We start from the raw sequence: 24,832 nt of genomic DNA, 5'->3' as shown, positions 1-24,832 counted from the left end.
CATCTAATATCAACCTGCCTTTACGTTACAGAGCTAATTGTTTGATCAGAGCCGTATATAGTGAGAAAGTTGCGACAACAAAAGTCCAAAATGCTTGACCGTCACGTGATTCATGCAAAACTGTAATTTGTCCCGGAAGTTATTGGAGGGCAGTTCAAATCCATTGTTTCCTAGTGACGTAACTGTGGGCGACCGTGGCTCAGGTGGTAGTGGGTCGTCTTCTGATCGAGAGGTTGGGGGTTCGATCCCAGTACCTGACTATGTGTCGAAGTGTCCCCCCAGTGGTTGACTAGCGCCTTGCATGGCAGTCCTGTCCCACTGGTGTGTGAATGTGAGAGTGATTGGGTGAATGAGCTGATATGTAAAGCGCTTTGAGACTGCTTCAGTGTGGGGATAAAGCGCTATATAAATCAAGTCCATTTACCATTTACCATTTAACTGGGATTTTCAATAACTGCATGGATTGACCATATTAATGCAGTACATCATAATATGTATGTGTATATACAATATATGCTTATGTAGTTCCATAAATTGCTTTTTTCCCTAACGTAGATTCGTATTAATGATTAGTGTAAAGAGCTAATTTACCTGATTTTTTTGACGCAGTTAAGGCCAACATTAATTTGGTTTAAAAATGTGTTAATACGTATTGTATACAGTATGTATTGTTTTGAATTTACTTGAAAAAAGCGTTATTAAAAAACACCACTCTTTAATGAGTTTAGATACGCTGATAATAATAATATCCAATATGATTATTTAAACGTCTCAAAAGTGCATCCCAAACTCATCTGCTGTAGCTCCAATGATATACCGATCTCTTCCGGGGATTTAATATAGAATATATATTATACTTTATTGTCATACATGTAAGCTACATACACAAAATGTGTTCTCTTCCCGTAGCAGTTCCATTTTTAGTACCAGTTATATCGCCTCGTATTGCTTTTGACATGATCTGATGTGTTTATGACCCAATGCGACGCAGCGGTTGGAAAAAAACAGTGGACTATCACCTTGAATGAACTATTTCTGTAATAGGTAGTGGAGAGGATGATAAGAAAGTAGGGCTAGGCGGTATATCGATTCATACAGAATACCGGTATATATTTTTGTTATATTAATTTTTAATATACCGATGTACCGGTTTATTTGATTACACAACTTTTGGAATACTACGCTGAGAAGTTCCGCACTGGTTGGAGTACAAACAATTTTTTTTAAGTAATTAACTAATGGCAATTAACGCAGTCCAGCTGTTGCGTACCTTCCAAACGGTTATTTTAGAATCTGCTGAGCCCGTCACCATCAGGTCATCTTTGCGGCTGGCGTGGAGACCCCACACTTTGTCCTGGTGTGCATCCAGCGTCTTCACACATTCATTGGTCTTTATGGTCCAGAGCTTCACTAACCCATCTGAGCCACTGGAGAAAGCAAAGACATGCTGACTCAGCATTAATAAAAAGCTCCTTTAATAATCACTTATTAGATAAAATCATTGTGATGGCCTCAGATCAATTAACTGAACATCATTTACTCCAAAAAAAAAGGAAAAAGGTCAAAATAGCAGCTTGAATGTTTGTTTTCATCTTCACTGTAAAAACTATGTTTGTTTACATTTGTTTTAAAAGCTTTTGATTATTCTTTAAATCAATCCAAATGTTTTAACCAATACAATAGCAAGAAAAACAAGATTTTTTACTATAAGGTTTTGTTATGTTTAATGAAAGTCAATAATGATCTTATCTTAAAGTTTGGGCTTCTAGGGTCTTGTTTAGGGACCAATAGTGTCTGCCTCCTCTCACTTATTCAATGGATTTGAACAGAAAATGCATTAATTCAATGATTTTGACTATAAAACTCATACAGAAAACTAATGTATAGAGCGGTCAAGTACGCAGATTAATAAATCATCATTGTTTAACTTGTACATATTATGATGACAGGTTAGGTTCTGCCTCCCCTAACTGTACGTCACTGTTCAGAACCCAATACAGCATTAATGTGATCACCTGGTGAGCAGCTGAGTGCCTCTGCTGACAAAGATGACCTTCAGAACTGATGCATCATGGCCCTCGAATGTCTTAGGAAACACGAAAGGAAACAACACGTCAACAACAAAAGGCCTCAGTCATCACATCTAAATATGGAACAGGCTGGAGTCATGCTGCTTGTATTCTTCTACAATAGCGCTGTTAAAACAGAAAACGTCTAATGCTGCGTTCACACCGAATGTATCTTCTGCGGCACCGGATGCGTCTGCCGCACGAAACGCTCCGCAGGTTTTGCAGGATCAAAAAATGTCCCCATTCGCTTCATATGCGTGTTTGAAGTGAAGCCCCGCCCACCAAGCGACACATCCAACTCGGTGAGTTTCACTGCCTGCTGAAGCGAGGAGCTGTGCTCCTTTTTCTCCTCTCAAACATAAACCACCAGTGAAAAAAGCCGGTGTGATAAGAGGCTAATGCTATGCTAGCTCAGTGCTGACTTTCAAAAATGAAAACTACAGAGAAAACTTTTACCTGCTACCACCACCTCCTCGCTGATTCTCCTCCAAGCAAAATCCTTCCTAGTCCGGTCCTGGTTATAAAGGCCGTGTCATACAGCTCCAGGTGGTCACACACAGCTTCTACTCCATGGTTGAATGGGTGAACAGACCGGTGTCCTTGTTGATGGACTGACGTCACCGTGAACAAAGACTGATTGGCTTTTGTCATGCGAAACAGTAGCAGGAGTTCAATATTTTCAACTCTTGCGTATGTGCGAATATGCTTAAATTGGAAGCGCGCTCACACGGCCAAAGCTCTTGACGCGCGGATCGGACCGCATTGCCGCAAAGGAAAGATTTCGCATCTGGAACGCGTCTATTCGTTGACTTTGTATATAATCTGGATGTACGAACATTTTGTGATGCATCCGGTGTGAACGCAGCATTAAGCTTACAAGGTTTTAATCCAAAGATGAGCAACTTTCATCACAGCAAAAATTTGATTATTCCAATCCGAGGGCCAAATTATCAACATTCATGTCATTGTTTAGAACGAGGACCAATCTGAGCATTATTACAGAAAACAACAAAGGCTTTAAATGTCTTTGATGTTGTTTTGAATATTTTTGCTGTAGTTATGAGTATTTTTTTTCTCATTGTTGTTTTGTGTGCTTTTCTGTCATTTTTTGTGTATGTTTTGTTGTCGTCATTGTTTTGTGTCTTTTTGGAGTCATTTTGCGCAGTTCTGTTGTTGTTTTCTGTCATTTGGTGTGTAATGAGTTATTTTGTATATTTTTGTAGTCATCTGATGTGTTTTTTGTTGTCCTTTTTGCATATTATCCCAGAGTTTTGTATGTGTTTTGGAGTCACTTTGTGGTTTTTTTTTTTTTTTTTGCTGTTTTTGTATTTCTTTTTTGTCATTTTGTGTGTTTTAGGAGTAATCTTGAGTGCCACACAAAGTTAGACGAGGGCCGCATGTGGCTTATGTCTGTTTGAATCTCTTTTCCACCAGATTCCCACAACAGAGACTTTCATTATCTCTAATGTCAAAATTAAAAATTATCAGTTAAACTTTGCTCCATAAGGGAGTCTTAGACTATGTTAACACTGTAAGCCTTAATGCTTAATTCAGATTTTTTGCTCAGACCTGATTTTTTGTTCGGCAGTTCACATTACCATTTAAAATGTGACCAATATCAGAATCCGCGGTGAATCGCATGCACAACGGAACAGTAAAAGTGACGTCAGATGCCGCACGCTGTAAACATAGAGGAAGTTAGCATTTCCATGTTTGTGCAATGGAAACTGGAGAATGAATGAGCAGGTGCAGAGGAGGATGAGGTGAAGAACTTTTTTGTTATTTGGTTCCTACAGTCGGGACGAAACTAAAATGGTTCTGTATTGGGTATGAATGGAACGTCTCGCGTCCCACCTTGAGGCAGCTGAAGTCCTGCAGACCCCACAGCTTGGCGGTGCCGTCTGCAGAGGACGAGGCCAAGACCTGGTCCACGGGGGAGAAGCAGACCATCCAGATGCCGCGGCGGTGGCCCCGAAAAACCCCCAGCAGTTCCAGAGGCCCCTCCGGCCTCAGGGACCACAGCTTGGCAGTGCGGTCCTGGGAGCCTGAGGCCAGTAGCTTGTCATTAGGAGAAACTGCAACGCTGTTAACATCCTGTATGAAAAGAGGATAAGCTATCAACACAATCAAAGCATCATCAGGAAACTAATGAGGACACTGACGCAAAGCTAACAGATTTGTTTTGTTTTCGATTAAACAGCTGGTCTTTGTGCCTCCTGCTGTTTGATTGACACGTCTCATTGTGTTTAAATCAGATAAATTTTCAGAAGAATGTTCTCCAGGAAACCAAATGTCACATCACACAAGCGACTATTGTTGATGGACACACGGAAAAGGCTGCGTGTGCAGCTCGACACAACGTTGCGTAGGTGAAGCAGGAAGTTAAGGACTTTCCAGCGTCTCACTAATAGGAATAACATAAGGTTCAACAAAGCGCAAACAGGCCAAAGTTTACCTGCATTTTCTCACATTACTTAGATGACACCAGAAACGAAGAACTGGAATTTCTAGTTTTGAGCAGACAACCTTGTAACTCTGGAAGAGAGACGTGAATGGAGTTCATTAATACCACCAGCCACAGCTATTCAATATTCTAATTTAAAAAAGTTTTGAGCAATAGACATATTTACCTGGATTTGGTTAGCCGTAGTAGACCAGTGATTTAGACCATCATACAGAACTGTACAATAGGGATGTAAGAATAGGATATAAACTAAATCAGCTAGGGATTAAAATTAATACATGAGTACAATATGTGCTTCAATACTTTGATTAAAGAATAGGGGGTGCTGTCACAACCTGTTTAGACACGCACACCACACCACAACTCACACACAGAGTATTTATTATTTGAAAACCTCTTAAGTGCTGCATTTGACACTGTGGATCATACAATTTTGTTGCACAGATGTAAAACATGGGTTGGACTAAATGGAAAAGTAATGCAATGGTTCAAGTCCTACATGGAGGAGCAAAGTTATTTTGTAAGCATTGGAAACTTTGAATTTGACAGATTACCAATGTCCTCTGGGATTCCTCAGGGCTCTGTTCTTGGACCCCTTCTATTTAGCCTTTATATGCTTCCTTTAGGACAAATTTTACAGAACTGTAAGGTTGATTATCAGAGCTATGCAGATGATGCACAACTATATCTATCACTGAATCCAGATGACTATGGTCCCATTGAGGTGTTGTGTGACTGCTTAGAAAAAGTAAACTGGTGGATGAGTGGAAACTTCCTTCAACTAAACTATGACAAGATGGAGGTGATTGTCTTTGGTAACAAGGAAAAGAGGACTGCTGTCAGCAAGTATCTTGGTACCTTAATAATAAATATTAACAAAAAAACAGTCATCAACACCCCCACATTGTGGCGGGGGATAAAAATGGATTGGATTTTATATAGCGCTTTTCATAGACACTCAAAGTGCTTTACATTGATGTGCATTACTCTTTCACTTCACACACGGTGGTGGTAAGCTACTATTGTAGCCACAGCTGGCCTGAGGCAGACTGACAGAAACGAGACTGCTATAGTGAACCATCAGTCCCTCTGACCAACACTCACTCACACACCACATTCATACTAGACAATGTGCCTTGCCCAAGGACACAACGACAATGACCTGGCTCGAGCAGGATTCAAACCCCAAAACCTTCGGTCATTGGACGACCCACTCTACCACTGATTCCATTGATTTGAGTTTAAAAAAAATTAAATTAAGTTGGGATTTGAATGGAATTGTTGGTTTTGTACCCTTACACCCCAAATGACTACCTCTCTAAGGGCTCACACATGCCCATAGGGGGGTACAGATGGTTTTGATGATTTCCTCTCCAACCTTATCGTGGGCCTTCTCTGTGATGCGAGCAGTCAGCTGATGAACTTCCTCCCCTTCAACAGGAAGCTCTGCAGGCAGGTCCCACACCTTCACTGTGCAGTCCTGACTACCAGTCACAATGAAAGACGCCTTCAGCCTGGAGATGAGAACCAAATGTGAGGAATCATCTCACAGTAAGTGGACATTACAAGTGTTCAAGCAGCGTTACCTGGAGCAGCAGATGGAGCCCACAGCGTTGGTGTGACTGGAACCATGAGCCACGCAGGTCACATGACCACTGTCACTGTCCATGTGCCACACACGCACTGACCTGTCCTGAACACACACACATGAATAAATAATTAAAATATTATTCAAGTATGTTCCCTTTTGTAAACAAATGCAGCACCCTGCAACTGAACCGCTACGGACACTTGCTAATGCTAACTGAAGCATTCAAATAACAAAAAAATAATTTCAAGGGAAGAGCAAATTATGAATTCAAGGATGTTCACTGTCGTATGAAACACTGCAAAATGTGTTCTTTGAACACTTAAGAATAAATAATGTTAATTTTTGTAAACAAATGCAATACTGCATTAGAAGTGCATTAGCTAGAATTTGACTTGTCTTGCTTGTTTACCAAGCGTTTCTCATGCCATGTTTCAACACTGCTAGCGAAACTTTCCTCATGCTAGCCTGCAGACTAGCTTTAGCTTTGAGAGGGGCGGGGCTAAGGAGCTTGCATGGGCGTGCATTAAACAACTCAAAGTGTAGTATTATTAATAGTTTTTTTTCTCGTGTGCGCCAAGCTTTATTCTTTTTAGATATCCTAAATCATGGAAGTTTGTTTTAAATATATATATATATATATATACATATATACAGTATGTATATATATATTCTTTTTTAAATAATTTATTTTTCTCAATTATTTTTGTAATTGTTGTGTAATAATCAAAATGGTAATCGAATTTAAATTAATTTCACAGCCTTAGCTTATTACTTCTCACTTAGTGATATTTACTTACTTTTGCACAACTTGCAAACATAGAAGCATTTCTGAACACATCCAGAGTAAGGACCGTGTCTGTGGGAAATAAGTCAGAAAATACATTCAAACAACAACAACAACAACAACCTGTTTGGACAAAATTATTCACCATCTTTTTCCTGTAAATACTTTTATATTTATTTTTAGTTTAGTGTCTTTTTGTGAAATCAGTTTGTTTTAATGTGTAACAAATATTTATCAACAAATGCGTGATCTAACTATTGTATGATCTTTTTTTCTTTTTAATATTTTCCTCTCTTCTCTCATATTTATTATAATATCTATTATAATATATCTAATATATATTAGTGGTGCAACGGATCAAAAAAATTCATTTTCAGATCAGCAGAAAAAAAAGGAAAAAACAAGACAAATAAGAATAACTTTGCTCTCCATTTATTTTGTAGAACACTTAGTGCAACATATTTCTGCTCGTTAAATACAAACAACATTTAACTTGAAGTGTCACTCCAATGCTTAAATTAAATGTTGAATCATATAAAAACAAATTAAAGGCAATATAAGGCATGATACCTTCATCCTTTAAACAGGTATGTGTATGGAAATCCGCGGACCACGCGTGTACGGAACCGTGGAGAGAGATCCGTGCGGATCACGGATCAATAATGATCCATTGCACCACTAGTATATAGTGGATCACATACACTTACTGTATTATAATGTGTTGTAAATACTATCTATGGTAACCTGTCAGATTTTTTTCTTTTCTGTAATTGTCTCTTAATCACAATCTTTTTCCTGTAAATACTTCTTATTTTAGTTTAATTTCAGTCTTTTTGTGAAGTCAAATATTTATCAACAAATACTTGATCTAACAATCGTATTTAGAATACAACCATTTATTTCTTTTCCATTTTTTCCTCTCAAATTTATCATAATATCTATTGTGTTAATGGTTACTTTCCCCTACATATTTGTCTATTATTAACTTGTTATTGTCTCCTCCCCTCACCCACTAACAGCACAATACCATTATTCTAATTATAATAATATCACACACACTTACTATATTATGTGTAGGAGTTATAAATACTATCTATTGTAACCTGCCTTTTCTATATCCATCTCTGTCTTTGTGTTGCATGTGGCAAAATATATATAAATAATACAACCACGTTAAAACGTGTTATTCCTGCTATCTCACACACTTCCTGTGAGGCTCTTTCACATTAAAACGCTGCCCCCTCCTGGTGACTGACCGGTGTGTCCGTAGAGGATCTGGCAGCTGTTGGTGAGCAACTCAAACACCTTCAACTGGCAACTGTTGGTGGCCACGACCAGGTGGGAGTCGCTTTTCCCCAGAAACTTCACGTCCAGCACTTCATCGCTGTAGCCGGAAAACTGCAACGAGGAGGAAAGATGCGGAATAAATCAGATGGAGGAGTTCATGTAGAACTGCTATGATGATCCATCAATAAATAAGGTCCTATTGTTACTAGTGGTGGGACTAGATTTAAAAAAAAAAATAAAAATTTTATTAATTAGGGACCTTGTAATTAATTAATCCTGATTATTCTCATAATATTTAATATGTTTTTTAAATTTTTTTATTTAAATGTATTCTAGTATATGACATGAGATAAAACAACTAAATAGTGTTTATTATTTTCATCACTGAGTGCAAACATAATGTGTAATATGATTAAATAATATGATTGCATTGTTCACAAAGCACAAACTTAGATTTAAGTAAGATATATTCATGCTTTTCAGGATTTTTTGTAAACGTTCTAAAACAAATGTGTTTTTTTTGTGTTAAAATATATTTAAAAAAAACTCAATATTTTATTTATCTACCTTACTCATTTACATCTTGTAGCTCACTCATAGGTTCACTGTATATTGTTAAACTAATTAAGTTGTATGTTATAAAATATATGAATTGGTTTTATTTCTTAGTTGCTGTAAAAGGGGAATTTCTACATTGTGGGATTAATTAAGTAAAATATAATCTAAATAAAACCATATTTTGTCATGTGCACATTGTTGTGTTTTTTATGCTGTTGTTGCTGATTTGTTTTACATTTATTTTGATCTTTTTCTAATTTATGTCGTATATATGTGCACTATTATCCTGTGTTGGTATTTATTTTTGTTCTTACTGTCTACTATTCTATTGTGTTGCTGCAACGTGTGAATTTCCCCAACGGGGATCAATAAAGGTCTATTCTGTTATTTTTCTTTAGTGTGTTATTTTTCTGTCAATAATGCATCAGAATGAACACGTTAAAGTCCTAACACTAATTGTTCCACAGACTAAAGTGCACATGCCTGCTGCAGGGTGGAGAGTGAAGGCAGCTGATAGAACACGATGTTGTGTTCTGCAGTCACTGTGACCAGCCTGGAGGAGACGGGCAGGTGAAAAAGGAAGGTCAGACTACGAGGGTTGTCCTCGTCTTTCTCCTGTTCCTCACCAGAGGCAGGGGTCAGGGTGGAGGAGAGGGTCCGAGTGTGCACGCAGCGTGCTGAGCTGGCCTCCCACACCCTCAACACACCTGTCGGGAAGCAGGAAACACATCAGACCCAGAGAGGTTAACACATCTGCTCACAAAGTGAACTCTAGGGCAGTGGTTCTCAAACTTTTTGTGCCCAAGGCAATTGTGCAAAATAGCCTTTCTAACACGTGTTATCATTCATATCATGAACAATATCTGTAAATGTGCATAACTATTTACCAATTCCAAATAAAATGTGACTAAAGCCTATTTGCACAGGATTAGTTTTACCTATAGGGACCACATGCGATTTGTAATATTTGCAGTGAACGTCTGTGATGTTAATCCCGTATGAATCGACCATGTCAGTAATTTGTAAAGTAATTATATATACTATATTTTGCTGAACTCAAAGGTCCAGTGTTAATACTAATCCAATGTGAATAGGCCTCTCTATGATTTGGACAAAAATGAGCGGGATCTGATGCGTGACTACGCAATGTTTTGTTTCCAGTGTTACGTTCTGAGTTCACCTGAGATCGATTAGATGCATATATACACACGCATGCAAACATAACCTTAACCCGAACCTAATCCAATAAACTAATAAAACACATGTCCGTTCACTTTGAAAACAAAAATAAACAAAACTGAATTATTTATTTTTTTTTAGCAAAAACTCATTTTACGGTAGCGCGCATGTGCATATATGCTCATAGTCAATCTCAGTACGAGGTAAACACAAACCGTGACACCAGGACGTATGTTTATTTACTTTTGGTAAAGAATTGAGGCTGCATCGGAGTGTTTAGAAAACCTTTTGGGTCCCGGGGCAGCAAAACCTTATCAGCCCGTAATGTATGGCAACAAAAAGAGAAGAGCACTATAAGACGCAAATGGTGGATCACGTCCTGCTTTGCACTGTGTGGTAAGACTCTTTTTTTTCTTTTTTCGTTTGTAGCCTTCTATTTAATACAGCTGACTAGCGCTAGCAGTGACACAGCACCAACAACTACATAATTAAATGACCTTATCTCAGAAAATAACTTTGATTTATTCTGTTTAACTGAAACATGGCTGTATCAAAATGAATATGTTAGTTTAAATGAAGCCACTCCTCCCAGTCATTTAAATACTCATATGCCACGAGACATAGGCCGTGGAGGTGGTGTAGCAGCTATTTATCATTCCTCTCTCCTAATCTATCCTAAACCAAAGGCCAACTACACTTCCTTTGAAAGCCTGGTTCTAAATTTATCTCATATCGAATCAAAAACCTGCCAGCCAGTCTTATTTGCGATAATTTACCGTCCTCCAGGCCCTTATTCTGAATTTCTATCAGAATTCTCTGAGTCTATATCAAACTTAGTCCTCAGTTCTGATAAAATACTGATAGTAGGAGATTTTAATATCCATGTGGACAAAGATAGTGATAGCCTGAGCTCAGCCTTTATGTCCCTAATAGACTCAGTTGGCTTTTTTCAAACTATTAATGAAGCTACTCATCGTTTAAATCATACTCTTGATCTTGTTCTAACATAGGGCCTTGATATTAATGAACTAAAAGTCTACCCTGAAAATCCTCTGCTATCAGATCACTTTTTAATATCTTTTAACATTATCCTAGAGGATCTCGCACTGTGCAATAAAATAGTTACGAGTAGAAATCTGTCCAACAGTGCTGTGGATAAATTTAAAGAGGCCATTCCTGCTGCCTTAAACTCAGTGCACCATCCAATAAATAACTATGATATTAATTATAACCCCTCTCAACTGGATCTGCTTGTAGATAGCTCTGCTAGTCTACTAAAATCCACCTTGGACTCAATTGCCCCATTGAGGGAAAAAACTATTAAACGTCAGAGGAAAGCTCCGTGGTTTAGCTCTGAAACTCACACACTCAAACAAACAACCCGTAAATTAGAGAGAATGTGGCGCTCCAATAAAACAGAGGAGTCACGAATACTTTGGCAAGAAAGCCATAGTAAATACATGACAGCCTTACGACATAGTCGATCTACATACTATTCCTCACTAATTGAAGAAAATAAAAATAATCCGAGGTACCTTTTCAGCACTGTAGCCAGGCTAACACAAAGTCAGAGCTCTATTGAGCCCATGATTCCTCTAGCCCTCAGCTGTGAGGACTTTATGACATTTTTTAACGATAAAATTCATAAGATTAGAGATAAAATTAGCCACTCCCTGCCTTCACCTGGGCCTGCTGTACCATTAAATGTAAATAGGCCTAACCTAAACTGTTTCACACATATAGGACTTCAGGAACTTAACTCTATTATTTCATCCTCCAAACCATCGACCTGCCTTTCAGATCCGATCCCAACTAAGCTGTTTAAAGAAGTTGTTCCCCTGGTCTGCCCATCTTTGTTGGAGACAATAAATATATCCCTATCAATAGGCTACGTGCCACAGTCCTTTAAAGTAGCTGTAATCAAACCCCTTCTCAAAAAACCTACTCTTGATTCCAGCACTTTAGCAAACTACAGGCCTATATCTAATCTTCCTTTTATTTCAAAGATTCTTGAGAAAGTTGTGGCAGCTCAGCTCTGTGAATTTCTTCAAAACAACAGCCTGTTCGAGGACTTCCAGTCAGGCTTTAGAGCTCAACACAGCACAGAGACTGCTTTAGTTAAAGTAACTAATGATCTACTCTGGGCTTCAGATGAAGGACGACTCTCAGTGCTGGTTTTATTAGATCTTAGTGCAGCTTTTGACACTATAGATCACTATATGCTACTAGAGAGATTAGAGAAATTACTTGGAATCACAGGGACTGCCCTAAACTGGTTTAAGTCCTATCTATCTGATAGGTACCAGTTTGTACACGTGAATAATAAGTCTTCTGTGTACACTAAAGTAAGCTACGGGGTTCCTCAGGGCTCTGTGCTAGGTCCAATCCTCTTCTGTATCTATATGATCCCCCTTGGTAATGTTATGAGAAAATACTCTGTTAACTTTCACTGCTATGCTGATGATACCCAACTGTATGTATCAATGAAGCCAGGTGAGACAAATCAGCTATCTAAACTTGAGGCCTGTCTAAAGGACATTAGGGCCTGGATGGACCAAAATTTTCTTCTTCTCAACTCAGACAAGACTGAGGTCATTGTACTGGGCCCGCGACACCTTAGAGAAACCTATGCTAGCCTAACTGCCCTAGATGGCATTACTCTGGCACAAAGCACAACTGTTAGAAACCTTGGGGTTCTATTTGATCAGGATTTATCCTTCAACTCTCACATAAAACAAACTTCAAGAACTGCCTTCTTTCATCTCCGTAACATTGCTAAAATCAGATCTATCCTGTCTCAGGGCGACGCCGAAAAACTAGTCCATGCTTTTGTTACCTCTCGACTGGATTATTGTAATTCTCTTTTAGCAGGCTGCCCGAGCAAGTCGCTTAAGACACTTCAGCTGGTTCAAAATGCTGCAGCACGTGTACTGACTAAAACTAGGAGAAGAGATCACATTACTCCTGTATTAGCCTCTATGCATTGGCTTCCCATAAAATATAGAATAGAATTCAAGACTCTTCTTCTCACTTATAAAGCCCTAAATGGACAGGCACCAGTCTATCTCAAGGAGCTTGTAGTGCCATACAATCCCCCAAGAACACTACGCTCTCAAAATGCTGGACTACTCGTTGTTCCATTTGTCTCTAAAAGTAGTATAGGAGGAAGAGCTTTCAGTTATCAGGCCCCACTTCTCTGGAACCATCTACCAACCACGGTTCGGGGGGCAGACACCCTCTCTACCTTTAAGGTTAGGCTCAAAACATTCCTCTTTGATAAAGCTTTTAGTTAGGAACCAGCTCATAGCTCATAATTAAGATGCAATAGGCATAGACTGCCGGGGGGGGGGGGGGTCTGGCATGCTCGGTTGGAGAGAGGTTGGAGAGGGCGTTAAGAGAGAGGTCATTTAGGTTAGAGAGGGACCGGAGAGGGTCCCATTCCTCTTTCAAACACTCCCTCTATGTCTGCTTCTTCCCTTGTGTGTTTGCTCCTGTACTCCTTCTGGCTTTTGTCTTGCAGGTCCGTGGGATCCTCAGTGTGGAGTTACAGAGTCTCAACAACTCTGTCTCCACCCTTTCCTCTGCACACACCCAACACAGCATAACGTGGATGGCTGTTCATCATAGGAATGGGATCCACACAAGGTTCCTGCTGCTTAACAGAAGGTTTTCCTTGCCGCCATGATGAATTCATGTTGGGTGTGGGATACATATGTATGTGTATATACGTATATATGCATATGTGTGTATCCATAAAATGAAGAGTCCGTCCCTAAGACTGCTCTACTGTAAAGTGCCTTGAGATACCATTGGTTATGATTTGGCGCTATACAAATAAAGATTGATTGATTGATTGATAATTCATAAATTATTTATTAATGAAATATTACAAAAATATTACAAAAAACAAATTAGGTATAGAGTTTCCCTATGTATTATGAAATGAGTGCATACAAAGTAGTAGACATATGTATGGTTGTTACAAGATCCCACGGCACACCGTTTGAGAACCTCTGTTCTAGAGCAGTGGTTCACAAGCTTTTTGTGGCTCTTATTCCTGAACCCAAGTTCTCCCTTTGTCTGACGACCACATTTTGCTCAGAATTCTGTGAAAAAACAACTATAGATCATAATGATGGAATGAACGAGCAATAACACATTTTAAAGAATATCATTTTGTAAATAAGTGGAATGAAACAGTATTTAGTGGTTCGTGAATAGATTTATTTCTGTAGTTTATATCATTTCTGGTCATCTCACACCTGGTGTTGGACCAAGACTGACCTTTGTATTTTCAGTTCACGTCTATCATCATAGTGTGTGTTTTCTCATGTCATTTTGTTGATGTTTGTCTGTTCTTTTTATTATTCAGTATATTTTTCTCTTATTTTGTGTGTTTTAGTGCATTGTTGGTAATATTTAAATTATTCTCTCTCAGTGTTTCGGTGTCGTTTGGTTGTTTCTGATGTCATTTTGTATGTTTCTCTGTTATATTTGTGTATGTTGTGGTGAGTTTGTGTATTTGTCTCTCATTTAATGTGTCTTTGATGATCATTTTTAAACAAAAAACAAACATTATGAATCCCATAGTTTTAATGCTTTCATTTGTAATTTTCCACATTCTCTAAAGTACCCCGTCGTGCATCTGTTACCAAAACTGGAGTCAATCTCTGCACATTTAGGGGTGAAACTAGAGTTTAGATTCTTGGCCTGAGCCCAACCCGAGCCCAGGCCTCATTTTCCCGCTCAGGTGTCGAACTGGGCTCAAGCTTCATTTTTCACTTTTTTTTTTTTAATCTCTATTACATTATTATTATTTTTTAATAAACACAAAAACACTTCTATATTGTTGTGGTATCTTTTCTAAAGTGATTTCTGCTAGTAGTGGGACGGGATATTGACAGCGTTGTGTTGCGTTTAATGATCAGCGTTCACATTCCCTGAATATTATTTGCTGATTTTGCTCATTCCTCACTTGCTGCTAAAGCGCAGGGAACAAATATGATTGGTGCTTCAGTCAGGTCTGCGCTCCACGCACGGGCCTCCCGGTCTGGTCTGCATACTGTAACGGACTGGGTTCTATGTTCTGGATATGTTCCACTTGTGTGCATTCAGTGGTTAACTGATGCTGAGATTTCCCATGGCGATGAAGGCATCATGTTTACGTGCAGCTTTCTCTGCCAATGTGTGTCTTTGTTTACATGTGTTCTGAGTGTTGATTGGCTGGGAGGCTGGGGAATGGGCGAGTGTAAGCGGTTCTTTGTGTGTTTTTTTGTTTATATTTGGCATGTTATTAAGACCTCCATTAAAGCCTGTAAAACTGTGATAATGGCTCAAGTCACGTCATTACAGAACTTTGCGTGTGCGCCCCTCCTCTCTCCCCCGCACATGGCTACATGTGAGGCATCGCGCTACTAATCTACCGGCTGCAATACGTTCAATAAAATAATGATTTACGTTAGGTTTGCTTCGGGCTAGTGCCTACAACTTAAGCGAACGTGTCGGGCTCGGGTCAGGTTGGGCTTTATGCTCATGGGCCCGTGTTGGGTTGTGACTGGCTGGATTTTTTGGGCACGATTTAACCTGTGCTGTTTTAATGTTCTCACTCCTTTAATATAAATACAGGGATAAACTATTAATGACCATCAGGGTTGGGGTAAATTACATTTAGCAGTTACAATTATTCGTGTTTAATTACATTTACAGAAACCTGCATTTGTTGCAATTACAATTATAATTTTTTAACTTTATCAATTACAATTAATCCCAATTAATTATTATTATTACAATAAATAACCTAATAAAATTTAACCTTGCTCTTGTGTTAGCATCTCTTATGCTGACAGGTAGAGATGTAACGATTAATCGTAAGGCAGTTAAAAATCGATTCATAGGTATCACGATTCACATCGATACTGTGAAAATTGAATCGCAGTACTTTTTTTAACCAGCAGAAGGCGCTATCCAGAAGTGTTGGCGGCGGGCGGAATCTGCCAATACTTTCTTTCTGGCCGCCTTCTACATGTTCATAAATGATTCCTTACCCCTTTAGCACCAAAAATATCTGTAATATTACGTGAATATCTGTAAAAGTCACGTTTTTCTATTAGCTCTGTCTGCTAGCACATAGCATCTCTTCTTCACTGCAAGATATCTGCATGGCAACCGACCACTGGGTTACCAGCGCCCTCTGCTGGTCCAAACAAATATCTGACCTAAATACAGTAAAATGACTGTTTTTTTTTTTTTAAGTCCAGTTGTTAAGGCACAAAATACATTTTCAGTTGCACTTTTAAAAAGAACCAGAATTTAAATTAATAGGCTTCTTCTTTATTTGTATTATTCCTTCATTCAAGATTTATTTTTAGTTAAATTGCATTGTTTTGAATAGTTTATCAAAGGATTATTTTGACAATGAAAAATAAAAGGAAAATAATACAATAATCATTTGACTACAGTCCCATTTTGTAAAATAAATCCTGAAAGAATCGTATCGTGAACCCAGTATCGTAAATCGTATCGGGAGTTGAGTGAATCATTACATCCCTACTAACAGGTTATAAATCAGCTGCAAAATACACTAAACACATATATCTATCATCTAATTTATTTCCTATCTATTGATTACCTTGTTAGGCTTCCTAATCAGTGAAAATATAGGTTTAATATTTTTGGTGTGGGCGTTTGAACCTTTTTTGTGTCAGTGTACTTGGTAAATGAGGTAAAGCTTGATATGAAATATATTTCAATAACTACAGTATGTGTAGAACTGTACACAGAACTGTAACATGGTTCCCCAGTTTTGCGTTAAATTATAATTGACAATTTTTATAGAATTTTCATGGCAATTACAATTGCAAGAAAGTCTATTATCTGAACTCAATTACAATTTAATTACGATTACAGCAGAAACAGATTTAAATTACAATTACAATTATAATTATGCCATATTTGTAATTAATGATCAATTACATTATTACAATTATAATTGACCCCAACCCTGACGACTTATACTGAGCTTTATGTTATTCAAGTTTCTGATATCTGTCAACAATAGGAATTCTAAATCATATTGGCTCAATTTTTGGTGTAGATGTTTAAAATATCAGAATAATATGGGAACAAGGCAAAATGTGATCTGTATATATATATATATATATATATATATATATATATATATATATATATATATATATATATATATCATTATAATTTGAACCACCTAGTCATGCCTTGCACAATGAAACAGGATAATTTAGGTTTCCAACCTCTGCTGCCTGCTGTGATGAAATGCAATTCTTTATTTTTCACTCCGATCTGTGAAAAGTCTGAATCCTCAGGCAGAACGGCCACACTCGCCACAGCCTGCAGACACCACAGCACACACATTAAGCACTTTGCATTGGAAAAATCTGACATTCCAACAGATCAAAGTATTTATTCTGCACGTTTACCTCATAGACTGGAACTGTTCTGGTAGCTTTGAAACTGTGCACGTCCCACACGGTGCAGATTTTGTCTCTACCTGAGCTACAATCCACAGCAGAAAGAAAAGAACAGAAAGCGACAGATTCATTTATGATGCACAATGTGATATATTTAGTTAATCTAAAACAGGGGTTCACAATCTTGGCGTCAGGACCCCATTTGGGGTAGCGGGACACTGGGAAGGGGTCATCAGATGCTTTAAAGAAACTGAAAATATATATTTTCTGGTTATTTTTACCCTTTTTCTGCAACTACACCAAACTTGCCATATTTTAACCTGTTTTCATCACTTTTTCGTGCCATATTTTTGCTCCTTTTATTGCATTTTTGCTACATTACTCCCATTTCTGACACTTCTCAATCACATTTCAACACCTTTTCTGCACATTTTTTCCATTTTCAGCACTTATAACCCCTTTCCACCACTTTCCCACCTAATGTTACATATGTTGACCCATTATTGTCAATTTTGACCTCTTTTACACCATATTTCAAGCTTAAAAAATATCTCTCCTTTATAGATGGCCCTGTCTCCACATGACTGTTCTTCATTGTTCATGTTTGTGTTCAACCACCTTCAGGTACAGTGGGGGTCTCAGGTCTCTGGAACCTTTATTTTGGGGGTCGGGGGCTGAAAAGGTTGAGAAGCTCTGGTGTAAAGCATCAGTCCCTGTGTGGGCGGGGCACTCTACCTGACCATCGTGTCTCCATTCTGGCTGAAGCTGAGGGAGGTGACGGCGCTGTAGTGGTTCTGTAATACGTGCACACACTTGCTGGTCTGCAGGTCCCAAACCCGAACGTTGCAATCCAACGAGGAGGAGAAGAGCTGCAGCCGACTGATGTCTGGGTGGAACTGAACCAAGCTGTGCACATGGACAGGAACATCGTTTCTTTATTCACATCACATCATGAAAAACACACTATAATAAATGATCAACTTTGGTTTATTAAACCTCAGTGACCACTAAAACATTTTTTTGTTCTTTCTGTCATAAAAACAAAATTTCTTTCAATGACAAAAATGTAAATTATGCATTTTTTTTCAAAAAAAAAAAAAAGGGTACAAAGTGAAATACTTGGTAAAAAGTTATTACTGCCTTGACTAGGGCCCTTCATAAAATTGTCATAATAATGTCATATATTAATATTTTTCCCACTTTTTTTTTATTTTTTAGAAAAATGTGTGTTTTTACAAGTCACAGGTTCTATCACATCAAAAACCTAATAAAACAGGAGCTTGAAGCCGACTCAGTCACAGAAACTTTAAGACTTACTGCACAACTCCAGATGAGCCTTTGAGGTTGTGGGTGCAATACTGTTTGACCACGTCCCAGAGTTTTATAGTGCCATCACAACCACCTGCAAGAAAACAGCACAAAAAACTGTGTCCACATGGTGAAAGACATTACACAGCACCACAGATTCATTTATAGTGTTCTGCATCTTTGTCTGGAATCATATTTTGGGTATTCAAAAACTTTATTGTTCAGTATACAGTGTATCCTGTGTATGTTATTCCATATATCGGCCAAATAATCAGTTATCTGCTTTTTAAACCCTGTAATATCAGCCCCAAACTTCCCATATCAGGGTTCTCTCCAGTGCTGTTGAGTGTAGGGGCCCCTGACGTTGTAATTTCTCTCCCCTACGGAGTGATGGCGCCCACTACGTTCAGTTTTCAGCAACGTAGGGGCAATTTTTTCTTGTTTCTTTCTTTTTTAATTGATACCGTAGTAATAACTGTTGCACAATTGGACACAAAAGGCACGGGTTTAAACTCTCTAATTAATCTCCATAACTGAAAAACCGTAACCGTAATGACCATTTAATATAAACAGTGCTTCAACCAGGACGTAACGTGTAGCGGCACACGAAGCTGCTCGTCATGTTTATAACTCACAGCGGATCATGTGTATATATATATGTGTATATATATATGGTACAAATGGTACAAGTTTCAATTTTTAAAAAAAGAACATTTATTGAAATTAACAGAGTTGAGGTAGAAAGACAACAAGTAAAAAATATTTAACAAATATTAAAGAAAGTGTCTATTTGTACGGTTGCCGTACGGACAACCCCTGGTGCTATTGGTACGGTTACTGAAGTACACATACGTAGTATCTTAGGCAGTGTCAAAAAGTAACTGCGTTAGTAACTGATAAACTCTATAATAAAATTAACTCGTTACCAAGGAAAGTAACTATTTGCATTACTGTTGAAAAAAAAAGTTGCTATATGTCAAAAAATTCAGATTTTTTAGATGCGTGTGTCGTGAGGTGCTTCATTAAATTCCAGTTGCTTACATCAGATGTGGACAAAGTCTTCACTCCTGGATATAATGAACACTTCACATGCACGTTTTTGCCTTTGACCACAATTAATTTAAAGTAGTGTTTGTATCGTCACCTTAAAAATGGCAACTTTTCATCAGACTGCTCCACGCTCACCATCTCTGCTGCTTCATCCAATCTGCAGTGTGTGTGTGTGTGTGTGTGTGTGTGTGTCGCGTGTGCTGGCACGTCGCCTTAGCCAATCATAATCGCTCACCTTGTTTTTAACCCACCTCCTCACAACAGCTGAGTCAGAAGCCGGGGAAGCTTTCAGATAACAGTTAAAAAAAACGCTGTTACCTAACGCCGTTATTTTAAACGCTGTTATTCCAAACACTGATCTTAGGGTTAGGTTACAACCCTATATCACAACAATTTTTAGCGTTAGTCTTAGTCACGTGACCTAAACTGGCCAATGAGGGGCGCTGCGTACGGATAGAATGGCGGTATATCGATACGTCAAACGTACGGATAGCCACTGCCAATATTAAAAACAGCTAATGTAGAACAAGAACAAGTAAAAAATATTTCTGCTCTCTGTAAATAATGCGGATTGGCGAACACAGCAGCATGAATCGGCCAATGCACGTAAAAAACGCAAAAATCCACCGGCCGATGTATCGTCTATCACTAATACCAAGCATGAGTAACTAACTACATTCATCATCACCTTCAGCAATTCAACAAATAACTTTTAGCTTTAAAGTAAGGCTGGAACAAAAATAAAAAACAACAACAAAACTTAACTAAATTTGGCGCTCAGACAGTTACACATTTTAAAAGTGTTCTCGCCATGCGATCCCCCATGTTGTGAAAAATGTCTGGTGAGAACCCTGCATATCAGTCAGGCACTAGCACAAAGCTGTGTCAGCTGACCTGTGGCGAGGAGTGTGGAGGTGGGGTCAAAGGTCATGCTGGCGACAGGAACGGTGTGAATGGCCCTCCAGGAGCGAGTGCATGTGGCTCGTTTCCAGTCCCACTGCTTCAGCAGCAGAGCCCTGCTGGCCGTCACCAGAAGCTGTGGGGGACACACAGACACAGACACACACACGAGTCCAAACCTGCATGATTTAGATGTATCTCTAATCCAACCTACTGGAATGAACAAGTACCTGGAACCTAAACCTTTTCAGGGTTCTTGCCAGAGCTGTTGAGCAAAGGACAATGTTTTGATTTTGATCATCTCCGCTGTGATGTCACCCCCTAAACTGTCAGCGTAAGGGGCTTCTTTGTTTTTTTCTCTTTTTTTAATTGGTACCTTCACAATAACTGTTGCCCACTTGGACCCCAAATTCACTTCTAGGCATTAATGGTTGTTTGAACTCTCTTTTTAATCTGCATAACCACTAATACATACATCAGCTGCACCATCTATTTAATACAGGTGATCTGCTCGGATACTCCCGGCTTTACCTGACTCTTGCAGCTACTTAGCTGCCGCGATGCTGCCTGTGTTTAAGGGTGTACGATCTGACGATATTAGATCGTGAAGGATTAAAAGTTACCATGATGACAAGCTGCCAAATACAGAGATCGTAGAACCATCTGTAGTGCACATTTTATCCCTTGCGGTGCCGTGTCTGTGCCATATGTCTGTGTCCACACACGGCACATTCAAAGTTTTCTCTCTCTGCCAAATCGCACCATTTGCTAAGTCAGGCTCATGTCAGCACTGCAGACAATAATTAATCAGAGCTCAAAGCGCAGAAAGCACACTCCCCTCCCCCTCCCTCCCAGTGCACGGACACGCTGCTGTGCTGCTTCCTCTGTGTTAAGCGGCTGCCTGTCGGAGGCTCAGTGCAGATGTTGTGAGTGTAGAAGCACTGAGAGACGTTTGAGTTAACAGAGCATGTAGTTCTCTACTGTAACTAACAGTCGCTGCGCTGCACTCACAGAGCTGTTTACACATCTCTCACGTGAACCCTCCAGCTGATTTTCTTAAAGGAACCACGTCCTGAATGTCATTTAAAAACTAGTGGTTTAAAAACTACTTTCACCAACTCAGAGCTGCCCTTAAAGAAGCAACACTACAACATGTAATCACACATTTCAGCCTTAATGAAAGTCAAAAGTGCCGCAAAATATTGATATTGTGCTGCAAGTGATTAACAAAAGGGTCTTTATGGCATTTTCCTACATCCATCCATAATAACTTAAATAACATAAATAAACTTGAAAAAAGTCTAAATGATCTGAATGAAAAAATTGCGATAAAATGAAGATCATGATTTTAAATTGAAAAAATGGTTATATGAATTTTTTCCCATATCGCCCACCCCTAATCTGAGGTGATTGGAGTGTTTGTTTACCTCGTCGTCAGGGCTGAGCACAAACGATGTGATGTCTTCCTGATCGTCCTACAGGGCCAAAACCAAATGTATTCATTCGTTACATCGACTCCAGTTTAAAAAAATAAATAAATTAATAAAATCAAAAAAAAAATAGTTTTCTGTTGTATGTTTTAAATGCAGCTGGTCTGAACTTACATGTTCAACAGAGTGAACGATCTTCCCGGTGCTGATCTCTAGAACGTTAACACGTGATCCACATGTGCAGAAGATAAACTGCTCATCTCTGCTGATCTACAGAGAAAAGACAAGCCAAAGGACATAACAGGACGTTTTCACAGCACTAAACATGCAATGTAGGCTGGGGGACATAAAGTCCTACTCGGAACCAAATTTAGAGTTTGGTCAAATGGAGCGTGTTTTCAGTGTGTATGATGTTTGTACGACCAAAAACACACGAGGGTTCTATTTAAGTGATTAAGTGTTTAGACTAGATCAATAAATGCAATATTACCCATTACTCACTGTAAAACCCCACTTACCACTTATTTATATATTTTCTGTGCCGTTATCCTGGCCAATATATATCTATTATTTATTTAAAGTTTCCCTTAATTTTCATTTTTGTGTTTAGTTTTCTTGCTTGTTTTGCTCTTTGTGTCTGTGGCTGCTGAAAAATGTTAATTTCCCCACTTTGGGATAAAATAAAGTATAATCTATTTAATCTATCTATATAAATAAAATTTAAAGCATTGTGATATCAAGCATAAAACAAACAATGATTGAATTATTGTATAGTAACAAAGCAAAATTAGGAAAAAAAATATTCTCAACAATACAGTGGGGCAAAAAAGTATTTAGTCAGCCACCATTTGTGCAAGTACTCCCACCTAAAAAGATGAGAGAGGCTTGTAATTTTCATCATAAGTATACCTCAACTATGAGAGACAATAAGAAAAAAAAATCCAGAAAATCACATTGTAGGATTTTTAATGAATTCATTGGTAAATCTCTCTGTAAAATAAGTATTTTGTCACCTACAAACAAGCAAGATTTCTGTCTCTCATAGATCTGTAACTTCTTCTTTAAGAGGCTCCTCTGTTCTCCACTCATTACCTGTATTAATAACACCTGTTTGAACTGGTTACCAGTATAAAACACACCTGTCCACAATCTCAAACAGTTACACTCCAAACTCCACTATGGCCAAAACCAAAGAGTTGACAAAGGACACCAGAAACTAAATTGTAGACCTGCACCAGGCTGGGAAGACTGAATCTGCAATGGGTAAGCAGCTTGGTGTGAAGAAATCAACTGTGGGAGCAATTATTAGAAAATGGAAAACATACAAAACCACTGATAATCTCCCTTAATCTGGGGCTCCACGCAAGATCTCACCCCATGGGGTCAAAATGATCACAAGAACAGTGAGCAAAAATCCCAGAACCACACAGGGGGACCTAGTGAATGACCTGCAGACCAAAGTAACAAAGGCTACCATCAGTAACACACTACGCCGCCAGGGACTCAAATCCTGCAGTGCCAGACGTGTCCCCCTGCTTAAGCCAGTACATGTCCAGGCCCGTCTGAAGTTTGTTAGAGAGCATTTGGATGATCCAGAAGAGGATTGGGTGAATGTCATATGGTCAGATAAATCCAAAATAGAACTTTTTGGTAAAAACTCAACTCGTCATGTTTGGAGAAGAAAAAATGCTGAGTTGCATTAAAAGAACACCATACCTACTCTAAAGCATGGGGGTGGTAACATCATGCTTTGGAGCTGTTTCTCTGCAAAGTGACCAGGACGACTGATCCATGTACAGAAAAGAATGAATGGGGCCATGTATTGTGATATTTTGAGTGAAAACCTCCTTCCATCAGCAAGGACATTGAAGATAAAACGTGGCTGGGTCTTTCAGCACGACAATGATCCCAAACACATCGCCCGGGCAACGAAAGAGTGGCTGCGTAAGAAGCATTTCAAGGTCCTGGAGTGGCCAAGCCAGTCTCCAGATCTCAACCCCATAGAAAATCTTTGGAGGGAGATGAAAGTTCGTGTTGCCCAGCGACAGACCCAAAACATCACTGCTCTAGAGATCTGCATGGAGAAATGGGCCAAAATACCAGCAACAGTGTGTGAAGACTTACAGAAAACCTCTGTCATTGCCAACAAAGGGTACATTACAAAGTATTGAGATTAACTTTTGTTATTGACCAAATACTTATTTACCACCATAATTTGCAAATACATTAAAAATCCTACAATGTGATATTCTGGATTTTCCCCTCATTTTGTCTCTCATAGTTGAGGTATACCTATGATGGAAAATGGAAAGTAAAGGTCTCTCATCTTTTTAAGTGGGAGAACTTGCACAATTGGTGGCTGACTAAATGCTTTTTGTTGCCCCAGTGTAAATATTATATATTCATGCATGTACCCAAATATGCTAAACAATTATCTTTATTGGCATCAGTGTAAGTATACAATACATTGAATACATCCAGACTTGTCATTGGTTACATTTAGTGCAGAATAGAATGTGCTAAGTGCAGGTAATTATATGACATTAAATAATAATTGTGATCAATATTTGCAGCATAAATACTCAATCTGTAAAGTTATTTATCGTTGAATTCATACAAATGCACGTCTGAATTATTTGTTCATAAAAGGCTTAAGGTGAAGACTCACCTGCACTTTCCCTCCTTTGTAGAACGGTTCGATCTTACTGGAGACATCGTAACTGTTGGGAGTGAGACGTTCAATGCTTTCACATATAAACACTTTAAA

General features: G+C 38.6%; 1 protein-coding gene across 1 annotated transcript in view; it reads right to left on the bottom strand.

Moving 5' to 3' along the window:
• tbl3 (transducin beta like 3) overlaps nt 1-24,832 on the bottom strand; it is a 37,602-nt gene that overhangs the window by 12,535 nt on the left and 235 nt on the right. Inside the window, exons 2-17 of the mRNA XM_028454307.1 lie at nt 24,734-24,785; nt 22,240-22,335; nt 22,063-22,110; nt 20,630-20,771; nt 18,695-18,779; nt 18,113-18,283; nt 17,387-17,462; nt 17,201-17,297; nt 9,237-9,460; nt 8,165-8,306; nt 6,922-6,980; nt 6,120-6,226; nt 5,912-6,047; nt 3,924-4,163; nt 2,016-2,086; nt 1,271-1,427 (exon numbers count right to left, since the gene is read on the bottom strand). Coding sequence (XP_028310108.1) covers nt 1,271-1,427; nt 2,016-2,086; nt 3,924-4,163; nt 5,912-6,047; nt 6,120-6,226; nt 6,922-6,980; nt 8,165-8,306; nt 9,237-9,460; nt 17,201-17,297; nt 17,387-17,462; nt 18,113-18,283; nt 18,695-18,779; nt 20,630-20,771; nt 22,063-22,110; nt 22,240-22,335; nt 24,734-24,785 — 1,903 coding nt within the window. The remainder of the gene's footprint in view (nt 1-1,270; nt 1,428-2,015; nt 2,087-3,923; nt 4,164-5,911; nt 6,048-6,119; nt 6,227-6,921; nt 6,981-8,164; nt 8,307-9,236; nt 9,461-17,200; nt 17,298-17,386; nt 17,463-18,112; nt 18,284-18,694; nt 18,780-20,629; nt 20,772-22,062; nt 22,111-22,239; nt 22,336-24,733; nt 24,786-24,832) is intronic.

Source organism: Gouania willdenowi, chromosome 8 (assembly GCF_900634775.1).
Source record: "Gouania willdenowi chromosome 8, fGouWil2.1, whole genome shotgun sequence".
Classification (NCBI taxonomy): Eukaryota; Metazoa; Chordata; class Actinopteri; order Blenniiformes; family Gobiesocidae; genus Gouania; species Gouania willdenowi.
The sequence above is the reverse complement of the archived record's forward strand: the minus strand, read 5'-3'. Positions and strand labels throughout refer to the sequence as shown.